Here is a 19502-nt window from a genome sequence, read left to right on the forward strand (position 1 = left end):
GTTACATTTGTACAAATGATCTCATTCTTTTCATTATTATTATTATTATTTTACTTTAAGATTTTATTTTTGTAGAGCAGTTTTGGATTCACAGCAAAATTGAGAGGGAGGTACATAGATTTGCGTAGACTCCCCCATTATCAACATGCAGAGACTCCCCCATTGTCAACATCCCTTATCAGATGGTATTTTCTACAATTGATGAATCTACATTGACACATCAGTATCATCCAAGTCCATAGCTTATATTACAGTTCACTCTTGGTGTTGTACATTCTATAGATTTCAAAAAATGTATAATAACATGTATCTAATATTATAGTATAATACTGGTATTTTTATACCTAAAAAATTCTCTATACGCTATTCGTCCTAGCTCTCTCTGACTCAAACCCTGGCAACTGCTCTTTTTTTGTTTTGTTTTGTTTTGTTTTTTACTGTCTCCGTAGTTTTAACTTTACCAGAATATCGTATAATTGGAATCATGCACTATGTAGCCTATTCAGAATGGCTTCTTTCACTTAGTAATGTGTATTTCAGGTTCCTCTATGTCATTTCATGGCTTGATAGCTCATTCTTTTTAGCACTGAGTAATATTCCATTGTCTGGATGTACCACAATTTATATATCCATTCACCTCTTGAAGGACATCTTGGTTGCTTCCAAGTTTTGGCAATTGTGAATGAAGCCGGTATAAATATCCATATGCAGGGATTTTTGTAGACATAATTTTTCAGTTCCTTTGGGTAAATATGAAGGAGCACATTTGCTGGATCATATGGACTAATGATCTCATTTTTACACCAATCAAATAAGAAGGGACTGCTACCTACATTGCCTAGATAGACAATTGTGGCTTAAAAAGTTCACTGCTATTGGCCTAGATATGAACCTAGGTCTGTTTCACTCTGAAACTGGTACTGTTTGGACTAAGCCATATATAACTTCTATGAGTAGGCAGAGTATATAAGGCCAGTTTACCCATTAGACACAGTGAAAGCACTGCTTTGGGCTCACAGTATCCTTAGGGGCCCATGCAAATGTTCCAATTACTTTAAAAATTAAAAGAAAAAAGTGAATATTATCCAGTCTGGATTATATTAATCTTTATATCAACACAATCATAAAATATAATTTTTAATACTTTTTATGAACGAAGGGGCCCACAAAGGCAAAAGTACCTAAGGCCCACAGAAGTCATAATGTAGACAGAGTAGTCAATTTTGGGGTACTGAAAAATATACTTCCCTCGAAATAGGTCCCCAACCAATCTATGATAGCACTGCCTGTCCTCCAGTATTCAACAACAAAGCTGAATCATTTCTAACACCTGCTTTTAAAGAGCATCTGTTACCTGGGGCAGCGCTATACACAGATGGACAAATTAAAGACTAGAAAGCAGAGCAGAGCAAAGATATAAGATAGGAACATTTCAGTGGGAATGTAATAGATGAGGCATGGCAGGAACATGGCTTCATGGTTAGACAGCCTGAGCCTGCCTGACAGCAGCACCTATCTTTGATTTCAACAAACACCCACTTTTTGGATGATGCAGTTTCCTTGATTGGAAGATTTTTGAAAACAAAAGTTACCCAGTACCTATGTCTCCATCTACATAAAATTGTTCTTGTAGCATGTTTGATTTTAAACAGACTCACATCTCTCAGGTCACTGTAATACATTAACATAATTTTCTATTATGCAGTTTTAAGGAAAAGGCAACATAGTTCTCTTGTTGGAATATGGATACATAAAAAAATCAAGGGGGCACAAAATGTTATTTGCATAGAGTTTAAATCTCATTTTCCTTTTAAATTGGGCAGGCTTACTCAACAATTTCTGTGCAAACTCTGAGAGTCCAGTTGTGCCTGTCAAATTGTATTAGCTATGCAGGCGATTCTCCCTCCAAGCTATCTAGCCCAGGGCTGACCATGAGACGTGGCTGTTTCACACAGTAATTTTGGATGACAGCTTTTCCTGAGCTCATGCAAGTCTAGGAGGCAATTATGAGACCAGAGGTCATTAACACTGCATTTGATTATATAACATGATATGGCAATAATAATAATAATAAAAATGAATGTATAGATATATACTCACAGAGAGAGAGAGATGGGGTATTAATTTCTATAAAACACATGCTTTTTTATTTTCAAACTGAATTTCTACACTCTTGTTAATTTATAACTGATATTCTGAGATTTGTGTGTGTGTATATATATATATATTTATATATATATAAAATTTAAGGACTATATTAAGACTTTTTGTTTTTTGTCTTCATCTCTTCAATGTAATATTTCTGCTATTAATTTGTTCTAGAAAATATGTCCTATGGTGTAGGAAAGGAGATATGTATCATTATACATGTAAATTTATGTGCAGTTATAACCAAAGAAATGTTGATTTAAAATCCAAAGCTTTCCACTGAAGATTACAAATAGAAATGCTAGAAGAATTTTCAATTTTCAAAAGAGGAGACACCAAAATGTGGTAAATTGGGGGTACAGCCTAAGGAAGTCATTATAAAAACATTTTGAAGTCGTTAATTTTGTCTAATTTAAATGCTGGATGGTCAAGTCAGCATGCTTCCATGCCATATGCTTTCCTCAGAGCTATTTTTGATTTGCACAAATGTTAGATGGTTGGAGAATAAACTTAAAAGATGCTTTTTTTGTGGTTGGTGAGGTTGTTGGTGGTGCTTAGTGAAGCTGAATTCCAGCTCATCCTTTATTTTTTCTCTTCTCTCTAAGACTGGTTTGCACTTATGATTTTTCAGCCAGTATATACTCAGATATACTGCAGAAATAAGGCCATCACCATAATTAATAAAGTGGCCCGCAAGATTAGAGAATGCAGGTTTAATTGGAAGGTAAAGAGTGTTAAAATTGTAATTATGATGAATGGATTGTCAGAGATTACTCTGGAGACTGCTGCCTGGTGTCAGTGACTTGAAATTAAAAGGTTGAATTTCCCTCTTGTCATGCAGCTTCTCCTGACCTGCTTTTCTGAGGTGAGGATTCACCTATTAAATCAAGGCCTTTCAAACATTTAGTTAATGAGAAAATATGTCCTTTTTCTTTTTCCAAATAAACCCCCTCAAGTCAGCATACCATCCTGAAATGAGTCAGAGAAGTTTACGGTCTATTTCAGTCCTATGTTTAATATTAAACATCAGAAAATGCATCTCAAGATGAGCATGTATAAAAGTAGAATGTTCTGCATCTGTCTGAAGATGGACAGCCTAGTAGGCTGTGGTGATTTACCAGGTAAAAAGAGGCATGAGGTGAAGGGAAGAGAAATGATAGCCAGAGGAAACTCTGAATCTGAACACTCTCCTCCTGTCCAAGTCACTCCTATAGATTGTAATTAGGTGCAGAAACTGAGGGAATTTGTATCTTGCCCTTGTAGCTTTCACTTTTAACACATGCAGGAACCAAAACAAGAGAAGCTTCTTGAATGAAACCAATTGAGAACAACTCACTGACCCAAGGGCTATTATTTGAAATAGTAGCAACTCAGACACTTGAATTACTTAAGTTCATCCTTAGCTCTGATGCCAGCAAGGCCCAGGCAAAACCACTTTTAAGACACAAAGGCAGGTTACCTCTGCTCTGGGGATCTGACAGACCTGGGGGAGATGGGGACCAGTATGGGCTTTGCTAGAGTTAGTTAATCTCTTTTTTTTTAGATTTATTTATTTATTTTAGAGAGAGAGAGCATGCACGCTTGCACGCACAAGTGGAGAGAGGGGCAGAGGGAGAGGATCTTTTTTTATTATTATTATTATGTTATGTTAATCACCATACATTACATCATTAGTTTTTGATGTAGTGTTCCATGATTCGTTGTTTGCATGTAACACCCAGTGCTCCATTCAGTACGTGCCCTCTTTAATACCCATCACCGGGCTAACCCATCTCCCCACCCCCCTCCCCTCTAGAACTCCAGTTTGTTTCTCAGAGTCCATAGTCTCTCATGGTTCGTCTCCCCCTCCGATTTCCCCCCCTTTGTTTTTCCCTTGAGATACCACCTCACACCAGTCAGAATGGCTAAAATTAACAAGTCAGGAAATGAGAGATGTTGGCGGGGATGCGGAGAAAGGGGAACCCTCCTACACTGTTGGTGGGAATGCAAGCTGGTGCAGCCCCTCTGGAAAACAGTATGGAGGTTCCTCAGAAAGTTGAAAATAGAGCTGTCATATGACCCAGCAATTGCAGTACTGGGTATTTACCCCAAAGATACAAATGTAGGGATCTGAAGGGGTACGTGCACCCCAATGTTTATAGCAGCAATGTCCACAATAGCCAAACTATGGAAAGAGCCAAGATGTCCATCGACAGATGAATGGATAAAGAAGATGTGGTGTATATATATACAATGGAATATTATGCAGCCATCAGAAAAAAATGAAATCTTGCCATTTGCAACAACGTGGATGGAACTGGAGGGTATTATGCTGAGCGAAATAAGTCAATCAGAAAAAGACATGTATCATATGATCTCACTGATATGAGGAATTCTTAATCTCAGGAAACAAACTGAGGGTTGCTGGAGTGGTGAGGGGTGGGAGGGATGGGGTGGCTGGGTGATAGACATTGGGGAGGGTATGTGCTATGGTGAGTGCTGTGAATTGTGTAAGACTGTTGAATCACAGATTTGTACCTCTGAAACAAATAATACATTATATGTTAAAAAAAGAAAAAGAAGATAGCAGGAAGGGAAAAATGAAGGGGGGGAAATCAGAAGGGGAGATGAACCATGAGAGACTATGGACTCTGAGAAACAAACTGAGGGTTCTAGAGGGGAGGGGATGCGGGGATGGGTTAGCCTGGTGATGGGTATTAAAGAGGGTACGTACTGAATGGAGCACTGGGTGTTATACGCAAACAATGAATCATGGAACACTACATCAAAAACTAATGATGTAATGTATGGTGATCTTAAGCAGACTCCCCGCTGAGTCCAGAGCCCTGCACAGGACTCCAACCCAGGACCCATGAGATCATGACCTGAGGCAAAACCAAGAGTCAAACACAACAGAGGAAGCCACCCAGGTGCCCATAGAGTTAGTTAATCTCTTTTAATCAAGTTTTTTTTATAAGACTTGTAAATTAGAATTAGGGGTGCACAGAAATTAGATGACTTGTGTTTGGTGTAAGAAATGATACTTTCAATTTTTTTAAGATACTAACAAAAAAAATTTCTCTCTATATAGAATATTTTCTATATATTTTCTATATATATATATAAAATAGAAAAAATATGTTTTCTGCTTGGCTATATTTATTTATTTAAATTATGGTGTAGTTAATATACAGTGCGGTATTAGTTTCAAGTGTGCAATATAGTGATTCAACAGTTGCATATATTACTCAGTGCTCATCAGGATAAGTGTACTCTTAATCCCCTTCATCTGTTTCGCCTATCTCCCCCCCCAACCCTTCCTCTGGTACCCCTCAATTTGTTCTCTATAGTTAAGAGTCTGTTTCTTGGTTGGTTTTTCTTTTTTTTTTCCCTTTGTTCACTGTTTTGTTTCTTAAATTCCACATATGAGTGAAATCATATGGTATTTGGCTTTCTGTAATTGGCTTATTTTGCTTAGCATTATATCTAGCTCCATCCATATTGTTGCAAATGGCAAGATTTCATTCTTTTTTATGGCTGAATAAGATTCCATTGTATACTCAGACCACACCTTCTTTATCCATTCATCTATTGATGAACACTTGGGCTGCTTCCATAGTTTGGCTATTGTAAATAATGCTGCAATAACCATGGGGGTGCATATGTCCCTTCAAATTAGTGCTTTTGTATTCTTAGGGTGAATACCTGGTAGTGTGATACAGGATCCTAGGGTAGTTCTATTTTTAAGTTTTTGAGGAACCTCTATACTGTCTTCCACAGTGGCCATATCAGTTTGCATTCACACCAACAGTGCACAAAAGGGTTCCTTTTTTCTCCACATCCTTACCAACAGTTGTTGTTTCTTGAATTTTTTAAATTTAGCCATTCTGACAAGTGTGAGGTGATATCTCATTGTGGGTTTGATTTGTATTTCCCTGATGCTGAGTGATGTTGAGCACTTTTTCATGTGTCTGCTGGCCATCTGTATGTCTTCTTTGGAGAAATGTCTATTCATGTCTTCTGCCCATTTTTAAATTGGATTATTTGTTTATTGGGTGTTGAGTTGTATAAGTTCTTTATATATTTTGGACATTCACCCTTTATTGGATATGTCATTTGCAAATATCTTCTCCCATTTGGTAGGTTGTCTTTTAGTTTTGTTGGTTGTTTCTTTAGCAGTGCAGAAGTTTTTTTATTTTGATGTAGTCCCAATAGTTTATTTTTGCTTTATATTTTAAAGGAACTAATCTACATGGTGAATTGATTTAGTTTTGATGGTGATATAGCTAGAAATGATTCACTCTTGGGACGCCTGGGTAGCTCAGTCGGTTAAGCAGCTGCCTTCGGCCTGGGTTATGATCCCAGGGTCCTGGGATCAAGTCCCACATCGGGCTCCTTGCTCAGCAGGGAGCCTGCTTCTCCCTCTCTCTCCCTCTGCTTGTGCTCTCTCTGTCAAATAAATAAAATCTTTAGAAAAAAAAAAAAGAAATGATTCACTCTTGAATAAAAGTTGCTTGAATGGTGAATGCCTGAATGTGTATGAACATACTGAGAACAAAAACTTTAACTTGCTTTCTTTATTGTCATCTCCCTAGCACTTAGAATAATGTCAATACACAGGGAGTGCCCATAGGAATGTGTGTGTGTGTGTGTGTGTGTGTGTGTGTGTGTGTGTTAGGTACATGAGTCCATGTTAAGAAAGAACAGTATATTCTCTTTGGCCTGAGGGTACTTACATGGCTCTTTGTGTCTTGACCACTCTTTAAAATTCCAAGAAAAAAGTAGAGTAGGGAAAGTCATTTTGGTTTGTTTCCTACTTGGAAAAAGTAGGAATTTTGGCGGACTGTTGTTAGGAAACAAAATGATTGGTCTGAAAAGTTGCTGAATATGGCTTGTGGTTGGTAACTGATCTACTATCCTGTGTCAGTGACTCAAAGCAAACTCACCTCTTCCTACAGACTCCTTTGAATTCAGAAATGGTGGAGTATGAATGAAGTTTTCTTTATCTTTGCTGTCTTCAGCTTCTGAAAATACTCTATATTACACATTGTGTTCTCTTTCTTACCTTTTTCACTCAAAATTATACTTTTGAAATCTTTCCATGTTGCTGTGAAAAGATCTAGCCTATTCATTCTGCCCTTTGCACAATATTCCATCATGTGCATTTACTATATTTAATTCACCCATTTTCTATAGATGGAAACCCAGGTTGTTCCCAATTCTTGGCCACAAACCCAACTTTCCTCAGAATCTCTAATATTCTGATGTCTATAGTATAGTCCCAAGAGCATAATATATAACATACATCATTTCCCAAATTCATTCCCAAAAATCCCAAATATGGATTTTTTTTCTGAGACTCATAGAAATACAGTTCTGTAGACTATAGTTTGGGAAACAATAGACTAGAGAAATAACATAAAATAGCATTTTTTTTCCTCTGAGAATGAACAAGACAATATAATATGGCCAAGGAACAAACAATAAATCTGAATGCATGAATTATTGGGAATAATAGTATCACTTTATATACATGCAACAAAATATAGCAGACGATAATGCCATTGCTATGTATAATATAGCATAGTATAGTATTTCAAATGTAGACAAAAACAACTTCTACAAAGTAAAAAGGATATCAGACATATTCTAGGTGGAACAAATTCTAAAGATCTCACTCAGAAAAAGAAATAACTACCAAATTATACCTTTTAAATATTGTCTTAGTATTAAAGTAAAAAAGTTTAGGGAAAGTGAACCATTCATTTATTGTTACAACAAAGATTCATTGTCTATAATTTGTCAGGAACTATGCTAAATCCTGAGGATATAGAAATAAAGAAGATAATAACCTTGCATTAAAGGATCTTACTGTTACTTGAAGGAGATGAACACATAATTCAATTATTTTAAAACCAATTTAGTAAATGCATTAATAGATTTTGGACAAGGTACTGTAGAGCATTAACAAGGCAAACTGGTAACATAAAAATAAATTAGGGGGCTCCTGAGTGGCTCAGTCAGTTAAACATCTGATTCTTGATCTCAGCTCAGGTCATGATCTCTCGGGGTCTTGCCATCAAATCCTGCGTCAGGCTCAGGCTCTGCTCAGGGTTTAATTAAGATTCTCTCTTTCCTTCTCCCTCTACCCCTCCCCCTGCTCACTCTCTCTCTCTCTCTCTCTAAATAAATAAATAAATAAACCCTTTAAAAATAAATAAATAAATTAGTTAGGCAGAGAGGTTGTGGAAGAGTATTACAGATATAAGAGATAGTATGTAAAAGAAAGAAAGAAAAAAGAAGAGAGATGAGGAAATGGAAAGGTGGAAATTGAAGCAGGAAAGAAAAATCTTTGGTAGATACAGAAGACAGACCTTCTAAGAAGGAGGCTTTACAGGGTGAGAGTCACCTGCAAATCAACAATGTCTCTAAGCAGGTAGACTAACATTAAAAAGTTAAGTGTGTGTCACTTTAGTGACGGATTTTGAGTGACGAAAATCCCTAATGTGCCTTAAATGTGATTTCTGAAAGGTCTGTGAGATCAAGTGCAGCAACTATGCTATCTCTAGATCTTCAGCACCTAGCAGTGGGTCTGAAATGTAGTAGGTGCCCAATAAGTGTTGTGTGGATGGATGGATAAGAGGGATAAATTTGTATCAATTGGTACTATTAAGAAATTTGACGATTTTTCATTTTCAGCCAAAAGGGGGTAGTGTTGCAGAAATTAAAGAGTGTTGGAATCAGGGTGGATTATTTTTAGCTGTGTGACCTTGCACAAGTTACTCATCCATGATAAGCTTCAGCATCCTCATCTGAGAAATAGGGAAGGGATTAAGTAATTTATATAAAATGCTCAGGGCAGAGCAAAGTGACTCCTGCTCAAAAGGATAATTGCTATTGTTCAATGAGAAATAGAGTGAATTAATTATGAAAGGGCCATGTTTTAGACAGTGTGAACTATAAAAGTTAAAATCTGTTTACATTTGGTGTGTTGAAAGTAGGAAGCTCTGAAAAGTTTTGTGAGCTTGAGAGATATAACGTTTACAATGACTGAACGAAGGACCAATTAGAAACGGAGAGCCTATGATCAGGAGGGAAAAACAACAAATTGTCATCACCTGTACCATTGACTGTCTAACATTGGGCAAATTTCTTAACTTCTCTAGGCCTCAGTGAGACTTGTTTCTAAGACTTTATATTCTTAGAGCAGTTTTAGGTTTCTAGCAAACTTGAGGGGAAGGTACAGAGATTTCCCATACACCCTCTGCCCCCACACATGCGCAGCCTCCCCTATTATCAACTCCCCCATCAAAGTGGTACGTCCATTACAATTGATGAACCTGCATTGACACATCATTACCACCTAAAGTCCACAGTTTACATTACTCTTGGTAATTATTCCACTCTTGGTGTCGTACATTCTGTGGGTTTAGACAAATATATAATGACATGTATCCAACATTACTCCACACAGAGTAGTCTCACTGCCCTAAAACTCCTCTGCGCTCCACCTGTTCATCCCTCTCCCCCAACTTAACCCCTGTCATTCACTGATCTCTACAGTTTTGCCTCTGTCACATACTTGGAGTTATATAGTATATAGCCTTTCCAGAACGGCTTCTTTCGCTTAGTAGTATGTATTTAAGTTTCCTCCATGTCTTTTTCTGTCTTGATAGCTCATTTCTTTTTAGCATTGAATAATATTCTACTGTCTGGTTGTACCAGAGTTTATCCATTCACCTATTGAAAGGTATCTTGGTTGCTTTCAAGTTTTGGCAATTGTGAATAAAGCCATTATAAACATCCATGTGCATGTTTTTGTGTAGACATATTTTTTCAACTCCTTTGGGTAAATGCCGAGGAGTGGGTTTGCTGGATTACATAAGAGTGTATAGTTTTATTTAGTGATATTCTAGTATTTTGTTACAGAGTTTTATTATGATTAATGAGATAATCAATATATAATTGCCTGGCAGAGTACCTGGCATATTGTAAGGGCTGAATCAATGTTAATTATATTTGGTGTTATTATCATCTCATAAAAGATATATAGTAGATACAGAAGAGAGAAATGTCAGAGGAAAAGTGTAAGAACATGTGATGATTAGCTCTCAATGAGATATCTGCCTCTACTGCAGTCCCGGATACACGGAATGTGCTTGTCTAATTCATGCTGCTCTGCATGGAAGGTATACTTTGCCTTGGGCCTCTTAGGTCCCCCATACTCCCTTTGGACTAATGAAGAAGGATAATACAGGTACTTGTAAGTAATGGTTATCTAATTCTTCAGGTAAGGGGAAAAAATACAGCTAAATGCACTCCAAATCTGAATCATATAAACCTGACAAACAGCTAGGGTCAGATGGAATAGGGGAAAAGCACTACTAGACAAGTGTTCTGGAAAACTGTGTTCACAGTCTAACTCACTTTGTGTGGGTTGTGCACTTCATGAACTTGGACTTGGGTCTTAGTATTTCAGTTTCCTCAGCTGTCAAATCAGAATGAGACTCCCCCACTGGTTATTTAGAGAGCAAGATGAGATAAGGAACATCAGAGTACTGCTTGAAATTTTCTAGGAAGTTAAGAAATTTAAAATTAATCTTAATACATGGAGACACCAAATAGCTTGCTCAGATTCAGTTCCACAATAATAAATAAAAAATCCAAAGTCATCTAGCACCAATAACATCATGACCAATTTCTGTGCTTGGTTTTGAATATATGATTGCTTCTATGCACTTATAGATTTGTATTTTCTCTGTTTTCTAAGCATAAAAAGCATATTTCTCCATTGTAGAGAGTTTTGATTATTAAAAATACATAGGAGGAAGCAAAATCAAACCAAACCAAACCAAACCAAAGCTCACCTATTATTTTACCACCTGGAAATACCTCATGTTAAAATTCAGAAACATTTCCTTCTGACATTTTATCTTTCTGTAGATAGTAAGCTAAATCTCTAGAAAGGTAGACCTAGATTTAAGTTTTTTAAAAGTGGTCTGATGTTAAATATAGATTTGATTTATATTTTGTCTAATAATCTTCGTAAGGATAAGATTACATCTAAATGCCTACATGTTAACAATATATAATGTAGCATCATCACTTTCTTCTTTTCTCCATCAAAATTATGCTGTTTTTATAAAGTTTTGTTTTTTTATGGAAATGTTTATTGTTTTCTACTTGTTGCTTATTTCCATTCTCCACTAAAATAATATGCTCAACATTTTTTTTAATTTAAGATTTTTATTTATTTATTCATGAGAGACAGAGAAAGAGAGAAAGAGAGGCAGAGGGAGAAGCAGGCTCCCAAGGAACAGGGGAGCCCGATGCGGGACTCAATCCCAGGACCCTGGGATCATGACCTGATCCGAAGGCAGACGCTTAACCATCTGAGCCACCCAGGCACCCGCTCAACAACATTTAAGCAGGCAGCAATCAGGGGAGAAAACATTTATCTGTAATGCCAGCCTAAATGTAACAATGAACTCTTTCATCTTGATTCTAAGCTCTCAGTCTACTCTGAGGTCTTTGAAGTACCCAGTTGGGCTAAAGCCACTCAGAAAGAAACTGAGCAAAATAAGTGGTTTGAAGCAAACAAAAATATAAACCCTAAACCTTTCCCAGCTTTGCATAATCATCATATTCGTTTACTTTTTTTGTTGTTGTTGTTTTTGGTTTTTTTATTATGTTATGCTAATCACCATACATTACATCATTAGTTTTAGATATAGTGTTCCATGATTCATTGTTTGCGTATAACACCCAGTGCTCCATGCAGAACGTGCTCTCTTTAATACCCATCCCCAGGCTAACCCATCCCCCCCACCCCCCTCCCCTCTAGAACCCTCAGTTTGTTTCTCAGAGTCCATAGTCTGTCATGGTTCGTCTCCCCTTCCGATTTCCCCCCCTTCATTTTTCCCCTCCTGCTATCTTCTTCTTCTTTTTTTTTTTTTTTTAACAAATAATGTATTATTTGTTTCAGAGGTACAGGTCTGTGATTCAAGAGTCTTACACAATTCACAGCGCTCACCATAGCACATTTACTTTTGACTATATTTCCCTTTATAGAGGTTAGGTTAACCATAACTGTCTCCCTGATTTTCATCTTTATTTTTCATCTTCTGACAGTGCCTTCTCAGCCTGTTTCCCAAATATTTAAATATTTGACAAGCATCAGTTTTATTACTGGGAATCACTTTAAATGATTTAATGATAATCATAATGATAGCATGGGCCTGTTTACTGTTTTTCAAAATCATTTTAAAATATATTTGCTTATAAGCTAGAGTAGCCGAATAATTGAATTAAGTTTCTTGATTTTCTTTTTATGTAATCTTTACTGTGTTGAAAGTCTCTGCTTCATGGTAAGAATACCCAGATCATACAATTTCTGATCCTATTTTGGGGAGGCCATTGAAGAATCCTCTAAATTGTCACTTGTCACATGGAGAGAGGATTACTCCAGAACCCTCAATATTTTTTTCTAACAACATGATCCATTTTCACTTATTGAAAATAAATACTATTGAGCACCCGCTATGTATTAGACATTGAGAGTGTAGCAGTGAAGTCAGACAAAGTCCCAGTTCACGTGGAGCTCATGTTTCAGAGGGAAGGACTGAACAATGCATAAATTAATAATTTGCAGGATGATGTTCTTAACTCTTAGATATTTATTATTTTGTAAGAGGTACATTTGCTTTCTTCATCGTGTTAACATATAAATGAATTTCTTAATCTCTGAATACACATGTAGTAGGATTTTTTGTGGTTGCTTTTGGTAGTGGTTTTGTTTTGTTTTGTGTTTGGTTTTTGATGATTTAGTATACTCAGTCTGAGTAGGAATGGAAGTGTAAGATTTTTGGAGTTGTTCACAAAATTAGCCAAATTTAAATCATTCTATATTACTAATATATTATCATACTACTGTTAATTTCAATGTGCTGTATCTGATATATTTTGAAACATCTTATATTCACTCACTGAAGCAGCATATTACAATAAAATGTAAATGCTAAATATCATGGTTTAGCATTTTCTGAACATTGGAATCCAATTAATTTAATAACAGCAATATATATACATATAGGCCAGTCATTGAAGTCATTATTCCCATTTTTCACATTCAAGTTTATATTTTGATTTTTTTTATTCCTGTGGGAAACATTTTTTTAATATCTGAAATATGTCTTCAAATATTTTTATTCCCTTTTCAGGAATTTGCTGCACTGACAAAAGAATTAAATGCCTGTAGGGAGCAACTTCTAGAAAAGGAAGAAGAAATTTCTGAACTTAAAGCTGAAAGAAACAACACAAGAGTAAGTATAAAACCGCCTCTGCTTGGAATCAATTCCATATACAGTTCAGTGCCTTATCTCTTGTATACTCATAAGAATATAAACATTTAAAAACTTGAGGAAGGGGCGCCTGGGTGGCTCAGTCGTTAGGCGTCTGCCTTCGGCTCAGGTCATGATCTCAGGGTCCTGGGATCGAGCCCCGCATCAGGCTCCCTGCTCCGCAGGAAGCCTGCTTCTCCCTCTCCCACTCTCCCTGCTTGTGTTCCCTCTCTCGTTGTGTCTCTCTCTGTCAAATAAATAAATAAAATCTTTAAAATAAATAAATAAATAAAAATAAAATAAAAACTTGAGGAAGACGTTAAGCAGACACCAACTCATAGTCTGTTACTTCAAGTAACAGAGACTATTCTATAAAACTCAAAACAGGAAGGCCAGAAACCTAAATTACAGTCTCAACTTCCAAATCACCATGTTGCCTCAGAAAATGTTTTTATTCCTTCTGGCCTTTGCTTTCTCTGATTTTAAAAAGAAGGACTGGATTTCGATAGCCTCAAACTTTCAAACTGTTGTATTGGAGTAGGGGGCCAATACTCAGAGGCTGGAGATGGGCAGAGAAAGAGAGGCTTGAGGGGAATATGAGTTTCCATTATGGGGTGATGTGAGGAAGTGGCTTGGCATTGGTCCTCACCTCATTAAAATGTATAAAACCACTGGCGCAGAACTCTCCTAATTAAAAGAGGCATAGCTTCTCTATTTTGGAAGATGATTGAGGAGACTTCCAGTTCTGATGTCATGATTTTGATGGACTCTTCTATCTTCTGCTCTTGGAAACCCATGTCTCTTTCAGTCTCATGCCCTGTAACACTGAAGTCCAGAATTTGATCAAAGGTGCTATATTTTCTTGTTTGGAAGAAATAGTCACCGAATTTCATAAAATATATAAATCACCAGATTACCTATACCTATTACTAGAGAAGAGTTTCTCTATTAAAAGAATGCAGAGGAGAAAACACTTTTATGTGGATATATAGTTCAATTTCAACATGAAGTAGGTGAAAAATATTTTCAGTATTAAAACTCTGGCAGATCAATGCTAAAAAATGAGAAAGTGAGGTATTGTTAATAGTGTATTCATTTGATGCTTGGTCTTAGAGAATACTATAAAAATAATAGCTCCATAAACAGTGAGCTTGTGCCTTTAATGAGGAGTACCACGTATCCATACTGGTTATATGATCAAACTCAATTTATCTCCTTATTCATCAGGGTCTTATTTTTATGGTAAAGAGAATTCACACAGTATACACACAAGGATTTGGTTTTCACTGAGACTTTGATGACTGCCTCAAATAGAACATAAAGAGGACAGTTTAGATCATGTTACCAGGTGTCTTTCTCTCTGTTGATATTTTTTCCCCACCCTTGATTTCTAACTTACAATTTTTTCATGCAAACTTAAAGTTTATTTCTGCCATGAGATTTGTTCTGCCCTATTTCACTATTTTCCATTTCAGTGGTTTAAGCTACATTCCCCGATGTAGCACAGTGCAGCCAAATGTAAAAGTAGGATCCGGAAGGTGAACATGGAAGGAAATGTAAACTTCTTGGTAGACTTTCAACAAATTCTCATATTTAAAATGCACCAGAAACTCTTCTTTTAGCTGTGTATTTCTCCTTTAGACAACTTTTTTTTTTTTTTCTACAGCCCTTTACTCCTTCCTAATGCCCTATGAGAGACATGTTATAATTATCCCCATTTTACAGATGAGGTAACTGCTCAGAAAAAGGTAGATAACTTGCTGGAAATTATGCAGTGAATAAATAGAAGAGAAAAGGGATTTGAAAGCTGAGGCAGTCTAACTCCAGGCCTGTGCCCTCAGCCATGAGGCCATTAGCACAATTACTCAAGTTAGATCCATGGAGGGGCCCCGGGGTGGCTCAGTCAGTTAAGCATCCAACTCTTGATTTCGGCTCAAGTCATGATCTTGGGGTCGTGTGATCGAGCTCTGCACTGGGCTCCACACTCAGCTGGGAGTCGGCCTGAGATTCTCTCTCTCCTTCTTCCTCTGCCTGTTCCTCCAACTCGTGTGTGCTCTCTCTCAAATAAATAAATAGATTTTTTTTTTTTTAAAGTTAGATCCATGGAAAAATTCCCAAGATTTACAACAGCTTAGAGAAGACTTTGCCCTAAAAGTAAACCATTGCAGTATGGAGTGTATCATTCCTTCCTGATTGTGACTAATTTCAGAGAACTCGGAGATTTGGCAGCAGCATCCATACAGTCTTCATCATATCACACTCCATCAGGCCCAGAAGTACCTGTGGCTGTTGCACCTGCAGAGGAACCTTGGGGGATAGAGGCAGTAAGGCAAGCTATACTTGCAATACCTCTTCAGGGGTCAAAGTGAGAAAAATACAAATATTAAATTCCATTAGGGTAACAAAAATTGAAGCCATCGATTTTAAACATGAATAATGGTTACTTTGAAAGCATGAGTAAAGCTGGAAAACATTTTTTCCACCCTCCTTAAAGCAGTGGTATGAGGATTTTTGTTGTTGATTAGGGAAAATAGAGAAACGGAACTAGGGAAACTTCTTTGTGCAAAGTATCAATTATATAACAACTTCCTGAATTACATAACCACCTGTTACCCTCCCCACCACCCAAAAAATATCCAGGGCTAAAAATCAGACATATCTTCTTCATGATCCCAGAGTCCCAGGATTGAGCCCCGCATCGGGCTCCCTGCTTAGCCAGGAGTCTGCTTTTCTCTTTGACCCTCCCCCTTCTCATGCTCTCTCTCTCACTCGCTCTCTCTCACTCAAATAAATAAATAAAATCTAAAAAAAAAGATTTATTGCAGCAGCCGAGGTTATGTTGAATTCAAATCTAATAAGAAGTTGTATAATATTAGAAATTTATTTCAAAAATTTCCAATGATGCAGTATGTACGTATGCATATACACTATGATATGTTTGTATATATACAGGCTGTGGTCATTTAAAATGAATCCCAACATAGGATTAGTGGTCATTTACGTAGTCCCTGCAATCCTGTGAGTACACCAAAAAGAGTGCCTTCTGCAATATTTATTAAATATTAGATAAAAGTGTAGCTCCTAGCAAAGGTATACAATTAGTAGCTTGTTAGTGTTATCTCTGTGAGTTCCTCTTCATTTTTCGTTTATTTTAATTTATAAGCTTAGAAGTCATGGGTACATGCTAGTTTTGAACATTTTGGCCCACATTCTCCAGGCTAGGTAACTTACATTTATCTTACTTCAATTCGATACATGAGTATTAAACATATATTCTATAGAATAATTTCCTAAGTATTAAGGAGTATTGAGGATAAGTTAAATTGTTAAGCCCCTAAGAAGTCTGTTTTATATTAATAAGAACACATTATTTGGTTTTATTATATCCTAATTGCATAAAACAGTACACCTTAACTGTTTGAATCAAGAAGACATTAATTAAGGAATATAAGAAATCTCCAAACCTAGCTTCCATGCACAATGTCTAGCACCATATTTCTTAGCTTTGGTGAGTTTTCCTTACATTCCTAGTCCCAGAAACATGCAGCCTTTACTACTACCTGTGCCAACAAAATGGACCCCCAAGCCTAGCCTGGTTACTCGTTTGGCTCCCTTCAGAATCTGTCCTGTGTGGGTGGCTCTGGTTGGCTGACTCTTAAGTCACTTGTCTGCCACCTAGTGGTTAAACATGCCTGTGAAGTGTTTTTTTGTTTCCAATATTGGGAAGATGACGTTCAGCATTCAGGTAATTATCAAAGATGGAGGGTATGTACAAAAGATTTTGGGCAACCACAAATACCAAGTCTCCACAATAACCTAACTTTTATTATACTCTTTTCCATATTAAAACTCTAAACAGCAGCAATACTGACATGTAACTACCCAACAATACAACTATACCTCTTAGACAAAAACAAAATCACCTTTTCTCAAAAAGGAAGGTGCATGCATCCAGCCACAGGACCAGGGTTCTTCTTGCTCTTATTAAATCTCAGTCGTATCTTAATATTCTGTAATGTATGGACTACTTTAAATGTTAATCAGAATCAAATACCCAGTATACAAGAGTAAAAGGGGAAAATAATTTAATATACATTATGTATATGATATAACAAAAAAAATAAAGATCCTCTCTTCTCCAAGTGGTCAGTAAGTCCTATTGCTAATTATAAATTCCAATTCTAAACCTTCATTCCTGGACCTCTGTATATGGACCAATATATTCATCACTAACTCTAAGTATATACTAATTTCAGGATGATAGCACCCCAACCTAGCCATGTGTTATCTCCAAGCAATAATTAAGATAGACTCTTCCTTGGGCCATTTAACCATTTTATAGGATCACCTGCTTCTGAATGACGTGATAGCATGGTGAAACCAGGACTGGGAACATCAGTCAATTGCATTACTCCTTTCACTATAAAATGCGTGTTTTTTTTTTATTTTTCTTTTTTTGGTCAGAAGTAATGTTGTATATGATAATAAGACTGTAAGCAGGGGGCGCCTGGATGGCTCAGTCGTTAAGCGTCTGCCTTCGGCTCAGGTCATGATCCCAGGGTCCTGGGATCGAGCCCCCCATCAGGCTCCCTGCTCAGTGGGAAGCCTGCTTCTCCCTCTCCAACTCCCCCTGCTTGTGTTCCCTCTCTTCTGTGTCTCCCTCTGTCAAATAAATAAATAAAATCTTTTAAAAGAAAAAGACTGTAAGCAAAAATCTGATAAGATAGTATTGCTAGTAGAAGCAGAGCCATTAGAGAAGGCAAATCCATATTCAGAAAAAACATTTATTACATTAAGACAAGGCAGCCGCCCCCTCCTTGATGGAAGGGATTTAATGTAATCTACTTGCTTCAAGGTAACTAGCTGGTCTCTAGGTATATTATATCATGAAATGGGTTCAAAATTGATGGCTACAGCTAATCACTTGGCCATTCAGCTGTGGTGGTAACCCTAGCAACCTTAATGGTGAGAAGCCCATTTTGCAAGGTCAGTGAGTAACTTCTATCCCTGAAACCATGGGCACTTTTTCTGCCCACTGAGCAAATGTGGTGGTGGCCAGAGAAATGGGCTAATATCCAAAAGGTGAATCACTTTTGTCTATGAGATTATCAAAAACCTCTGCAGCAGTGGGTACCACAGAATTAGTCCTAGTTCAGGGATAATATCCAGGAAATTTGGTATTCTTTTTTCTCAGTACTATTGACATGGTATAATAGTTATAGATGCTTTTAGAGAAGATCTTCTGATTAGCTATTGCTTCACAACAAACCACCCCAAAATTTAATGTCACAAACAACATTTCACTGTACTCACAGATTCTATGAGTCAGGGATACAGAAAGGGCATAACATTTGCGCTCCCAGCTCTGATGTCTAGTGACACTGATGTGCTGGTAAATGATTTTTTTTAACCAGAAAAAAAATTTTTAAAAAATACTAATCTATATAGTGTTTGGAATTCCCATGGTGTAAATACTCCCACTGTAGCTGATTCCAAGCTACCAACATGATGTCACTGAATGCAGAGGTGGGAAACGATGAAAGATTTGGAAACAGTCTATAGTATTTCTACCATTCAAATACAGTAGAAGTAAACAACCCAAGGAGCATGGGATATTTAGGAACCTTACTAAAAACTTGGAATTTGGGGCACCTGGGTGGCTCAGTCGTTAAGCGTCTGCCTTCGGCTCAGGTCCTGGGATCGAGCCCCACATCGGGCTCCCTGCTCCACGGGGAACCTGCTTCTCCCTCTCCCACTCCCCCTACTTGTGTTCCCTCTCTCACTGTGTGTCTCTCTGTCAAATAAATAAATAAAGTCTAAAAAAAAAAAAAAAAACCTTGGAATTTAGTAATATAATCAGGAAGTAATACATTCTGAGTGTTTATTATCTTTAAAAATATTTTTTATTTAATTATAAGCTTGCATAATTTAAGCTTTAACAATTACTGTGTTTTAACCGCTGGCTCACAAAAATCCTGAGAATTAACGGTCCTCTCTAGCAAGCTGGTATGAGCCAGGTTTAGCACACCATTTGCA

At 37.0% G+C, this 19502-nt stretch overlaps 1 protein-coding gene across 21 annotated transcripts in view; it reads left to right on the forward strand.

The window, feature by feature from the left end:
• PPFIA2 (PTPRF interacting protein alpha 2) overlaps positions 1 to 19502 on the forward strand; it is a 469533-nt gene that overhangs the window by 272071 nt on the left and 177960 nt on the right. For all 21 annotated transcript variants that reach the window (XM_032393724.1, XM_032393725.1, XM_032393729.1 and 18 more), the window contains one exon: positions 13347 to 13448. In XM_032393724.1, the coding sequence (XP_032249615.1) occupies positions 13347 to 13448 (102 nt within the window). The remainder of the gene's footprint in view (positions 1 to 13346; positions 13449 to 19502) is intronic.

This window comes from Phoca vitulina, unplaced genomic scaffold (genome assembly GCF_004348235.1).
Source record: "Phoca vitulina isolate PV1807 unplaced genomic scaffold, GSC_HSeal_1.0 scaffold76, whole genome shotgun sequence".
NCBI classification, from domain to species: domain Eukaryota; kingdom Metazoa; phylum Chordata; class Mammalia; order Carnivora; family Phocidae; genus Phoca; species Phoca vitulina.